Genomic DNA, 5,540 nt, shown 5'->3' with positions numbered 1-5,540 from the left:
TATATATATATATAATATGAGTACGAATAAAAGTATACTCATCATCCATTTATAAATTTCAATAAATAATAAAGCATAAATTGTGGTAAGCTAATTGCTTTAATATTCCTAAGTGCCTTAACAGAAATTGCATCTATTATTGTTATCATTTGATTCAATTTATACAACCAACTGATTGAACAAAGGTACAGTTTGAAATAAAAACTTTATATAAATGACAAAAAATGTTATAGTATTTATAATAATATAATAAAAACGTAATAATGTAATAATATAAAATAAATTAATAAAAACAATTGTTATAATATACATAATTATTTAAAATAAAAATATTCTTGTTTATTTACACAATTAAATAGATAAAATATATATATAAAGATTGTAATTCATAATATATTAAATTTTGCACTTATATCAATAATAAAAAACTGTGGTAAATATTCCGATTATTTATTAATTTTAACATACGGTATGTTATCAAAGTCATGACCTTGAGTGACCATCAAATAATTAGACCATCGATCGCAACTTAAAAATAAGTTAATAACAGAATAAGCTTCATAAACAGAACATGATTTTTGAATAAATATTAGACACAGATTATATAGCTGTCAACTTAAACATTACAAAGAAGTGAAACTTTATAATTATATAGATTTAATTTTTTCCTATAAGCAGGGGGAGAGAGGAGTATATGTCACTTTGCTCAAAAAATTGAAACTCCTGTGGAACCTTGTTCTGCATGAAAAGTTGTAAATTTTGCTTTGTTTTTGGAATCTTGCTCCGCGTTAAATGCGTGTGCGTCATTTCGCTCTTTTTCCTTCTAAAGGACAAGCTGAACCATCAAAAAACTAGACACATAGGTTTGGATTGAATCACGCTTTGCATAGAAAGATGTAACTTATATGGAATATCGCTTCATACAAATATATAACTTTCCATGCGAGGTTCAATTGAAATAATGAAATATGAAATATTTTTTTATGTACTAATATTAGGTAGATAAAAGTATCAATTAGGAAACCCAGTTTCAATGATCTTGATCTTGATATGTATTGTCAAAGTCATATTAGTGGTCTCCTAATCGCACTTTTATTCTAATGTATATATATATAAGTAAAAATAAAAGTATATCCATCATTCATCTATAAGTTTCAATAAATAATAAAGCATAAATTGTGATAGGCTAATTGTTTTAATATTTCTAAGTGTCTTAACTGAAATTGCATTTACTATCGTCATCATTCAAATAAATTTATACAACCAACTGATCAACGAAAGTACACGTTGAAATAAAAACTAAGTGTGCAATGACCAAAAATATTCGTATGGTTTTAATGCCATTTTTAATAATCAATTATATAGTTGGCTTAAGAATTGCCATATCTAATCATTCAAAATTATGGTTTAGTGTCACATATATGCTGATTTGGTTAGTGTACTATTTCCTCTCATCATGTGCCTTAATAACTTCTTTTAATAAGTGTTATCCCTCCGATGATCAATTTTCCCTTCATCTAGAAAGCTTTATAACGATATTATTAATCGTGTTTGGAATATATCAAGATAAGGTAATAAAATGTTATAATATATATTTATAACATTATTAGTATAAAACGATTATTATAATATACATAATTATTAAGAACAAACATATTCTTGTCTATTTACGCATTTTATTTAAATACAATTAAATATGTAAAAAATATATATATGAATTTTAACTCACAATACATTAAATTCTACATGCATCTGTTTAATAATAAAAACGGTAGTAAATATTTCGATTATGGATCTTCATATACGTTATTAAGGTTACTACTCTGACCGACCTTCAAAAGTTTTGGCGTCGGTCGTTCGTTAACAAGTTACTAACAGTATAAATTTCATAAATATAACATGATTTATGAACAAATTAAATATTAGACATAGATTATTTAGCTGTTAATATAAACAAACGAATAAAACTTTACTATCCTGTAGACCTCATTTTGTCCTATAAACAGGAAAAAAGGTAAGATAGACATCGCTTGGAAAATCGAAATTCTTGTGAATTTCACGTGGAAAATTGTAAATCTTGTTTTGTTTTTGGAGTCATGCTTTGCGTTATATGTGCGTGTGCATGTGTGTGCGTGTGCGTGTGCGTGCAATGGATTCTGCCCTTTTTTTTTTCTACAAGGAAAGTTCAATCCACTATCAAAAAATTAGACACATATGTTTTGACTGAACTATACTTTGTATGAAACGTCGCTTCATGAATGTACAGCTTTCCACACGAAACGAGGTTTACTTATGTGTCTATAGTTTTTAGTAATGGGCTCTTCTTCGTAGAAAAAGTCAGATCCATTGTCTCCACGTAATATTCTTCAACGCAAAGCAAAGTTTTATATAAATTCACAATTTCCCACGCAAAGTGAAGTTTCATATTAGTTTCGACTTACGAAGCGTGGCCCACATTACCCTCCCCTCTATTTATTAGTCGGATAAAACGAAATCTGTGATTGTATAGTTCAGGTCCTTCCCTATTCACAAATTCATAAATATATAAATATATTAATAATGTGATATTTGTATTAAATAAAATTTAAGTTATAAAGTTAAATATATGCTTAATATGCATAAATATACTGTAAACTTTTTTGATAATAACTTTTTAACGAGCAATGGTTGAGGACTAAAAATGATAAACTTTCCGATGGTCACTCATAATTATAATCTTGATAACATATATCAAGGCTAAAATATATTATAATATATTTGCCTATTTCACATTCCATTTTTGTGACAGAAATTCCAAAACTGTTTGAAAAAAATTTGATATTATCGACAACACCTTGCTAAAGCTAGGAACAATGACAGATTACAACAATCTACGCAAAAAAGGAATATGGTGTGTCTTAGGATGGGTTTTTTCATAGTTATATTATCAATGTACTATTCAGTTTCATTACTAAAAGATAAATATGACCGTGATATTGTATTAATTATACTTTATTCCATTCAACAAGACTACTGTCTTCATATCAATCTCATAGGTGATTTGACTAATGCAAGTCTCCTTCAGTTAGTATTTCTTTTTACATATATTTATTAGTATATTGTTATCTTATGACTATAGTTATTTATACAGGAATTTAAATGCCATAACTTCGCGAGCATGTAAGAGATCAATAAACTACGAAAAAAAGTCCTGTACAAATATGCCCGTCTTTGCATAGTTTTGAAGAAAATAGCAAAAAAGCCAAAACGTAGTTTTCATTTTTGTACTTTCTCATTATTTATTATTGTATTTGTATTTATTTAAAATTATTTACTTGCTTAATGTAGATATTATTCAAAAAATATTGACTTATTGTAGAAACCATACACAAAAACCATATCATATTCAATGTTAGAATACGTATGCGGCATATTGTGACAGGAGCAATTCTCTCTATGACTTCTGACGAGTAACTGTCGAATTTACAGAAGAAAAGAAATTGAAACAATCAAAAAAATTTCATTGAAAAACGGAATTATTATTATTATTTTCGTACACGATTTCAGCGATGATAAGCGCGCGTTCACTTTGACAGAAAAGCAGAAAACAGAAAAGCCTTATGGATTGCTTCAAAAGACCAATCGTTCTATCGTCGCGGAATCCATTTATTGCTACAAAAATGTGAAAAATGTATAGCTAGCGAGGGCAAATACTTTAATGTATTTTTTGCTTTTGATATCGAAACAAATGAGTTTTTTAAGCAAAAAAACTGGAAACTAAGTTTAGTACCTATATATTATGGGGCTTGACAGAAAAGCAGAAAGTAGAAAAGCAGCAACCAATCAGAACTTGCGCTGGTACTTAATATTTCAAAGGCAGTATGAGAACGAAGCAATTACATTTCATCTTTTTTTCAATTTTCTCCAAAATAAAGCAAAAACGAGCATATTTGTACAGAACTTTTTTTTCGTTTATCGATCCCCTACACGCTTCCAAAGTTTTAACATTTAAATTCTAAACACCCTGTATAAATAACTGTATAGTTATTGATGTACATAAAATTAAAATGTAATGCATAAATATTTTACAATTTCTAAAGTAAAAATTTTAAAAGTGCTTATAAAATAAAACCGTTTCAATTAATTTCATTTTCTATCTATTCTTTTTAAACTTAGGTACACAGAATTGAAATTTGACGAAATCAATGAACACCTTCGGAATTTAATAAAGAATCAAAAACACGAAATGACACGGGCTTAGGAAAATCCTCGGATATATCACCAACACAGATTTTCGAAACCACTAAGTAATAAATGTATAACGTGGATTATTATGTAAGAAATTTTATGTAAATTTTATTAATAGCGGTAACATCATGGAAAAAAAATTAACATTCATAAATAACAATATACATAAAACTAAACTGAACATTTATATTTGTCCAGACATCTTTACTTAGAATTACGCAAAATATCCAGTGATATAAATTCAATATTTGGGATCCAAATGACTACCAAAATGGCATGCTATTTTATTTGGATAACAATTGAGTTACGCGAATTATTCAATATAATACTTATCGAAAATTATAAAAAATCAAAAATAATGGCTATCACCTTGTGGTCATTCTACTTATCTCATCAAATTTTCAAATTCCTGCTTGTAAATTATATGTGCGAAACAATCAGTACTAAGGTAGATTAAATTTCAGGAAACATTAATTTAAAAAGTTTTCATAATAGATAAATCGATAAAGATTATTATTGATATCTCAATTTAAAATTAAATTAGAAGTTTCATTAAGATGCAATTTTTAATAACATTAAACAAATTACAATTTCAGGCAAACGCAACAGCAAATTTATTAAATAGATTATCCTGTACCACTTGTGATGTTGAAATTCGTGAAATCGTAAGTTTAAAAATAAATTCGTAAAGATATATTGTTAAAGTACATATTAAACATACAAGTAAATATAAAATCAGCAAGATATATGCATTAAAAGTAATACATTTTTTATACAGATTTCACAATTTTTATTGCGAATAGTTTATGTGCCTCTTAGATTCTCTGGAATGGGACTTTTCCAATTTGGTTTCAAATTTCTTTATAAGGTACGTTATATTTATTACATAGTTAAATTACAACAAATAGTACTACAAATAGTAGTTTGTGACAAATATTTTAAAAAGAACTTACTAATTGTCTTTATTTTTAGTTTATCTCATCTCTTGCGACTGTTTTAGTTATAATTATACAAACACAAGCAAATAAGTAATAATTTTTATCAAATTAAGGCAAAGTTCATAAAAAATACTTTAATTTAATAATATATACAATATATAATATATACAACACATTATGATTTATAAAATGCGTTGTATGTAAGAGAAAGTGGGAAAACTGTGCGCACCTAAGGAAAATTTATTGCCCTGGAAAGGTTTTTCAAGTTTAAAGCGGTATAAGTATGGAAATAGAAACTATAAACATTCTACTATCATTACGTATCCTCATACATGGTTTGTCCGGAAAGTAATAGGACTGATTTTCTTCCGCCGC

The 5,540-nt window shown here is 27.1% G+C and overlaps 2 protein-coding genes across 2 annotated transcripts in view; both read left to right on the top strand.

The window, feature by feature from the left end:
• LOC108745384 overlaps positions 1-874 on the top strand; it is a 2,361-nt gene extending 1,487 nt beyond the window's left edge. Inside the window, exon 5 of the mRNA XM_018481521.1 lies at positions 830-874. Within this exon, the coding sequence (XP_018337023.1) occupies positions 830-874 (45 nt within the window). The remainder of the gene's footprint in view (positions 1-829) is intronic.
• Positions 875-4,486: 3,612 nt separating this feature from the next.
• On the top strand, positions 4,487-5,235 carry LOC108745508 (the record flags this gene model as incomplete). The annotated part of the gene is made up of 4 exons (XM_018481681.1): positions 4,487-4,675; positions 4,824-4,892; positions 5,006-5,095; positions 5,200-5,235. Coding segments are annotated over exons 1-4 (384 nt in total), but the record flags the coding sequence as incomplete, so codon positions are not given.
• Between the last annotated feature and the right edge of the window lie 305 nt (positions 5,236-5,540).

The sequence above is a fragment of the Trachymyrmex septentrionalis genome, unplaced genomic scaffold, assembly GCF_001594115.1.
Source record: "Trachymyrmex septentrionalis isolate Tsep2-gDNA-1 unplaced genomic scaffold, Tsep1.0 scaffold14, whole genome shotgun sequence".
In the NCBI taxonomy this organism is placed as follows: Eukaryota; Metazoa; Arthropoda; class Insecta; order Hymenoptera; family Formicidae; genus Trachymyrmex; species Trachymyrmex septentrionalis.
This window is presented reverse-complemented; position numbering and strand designations above follow the sequence as displayed.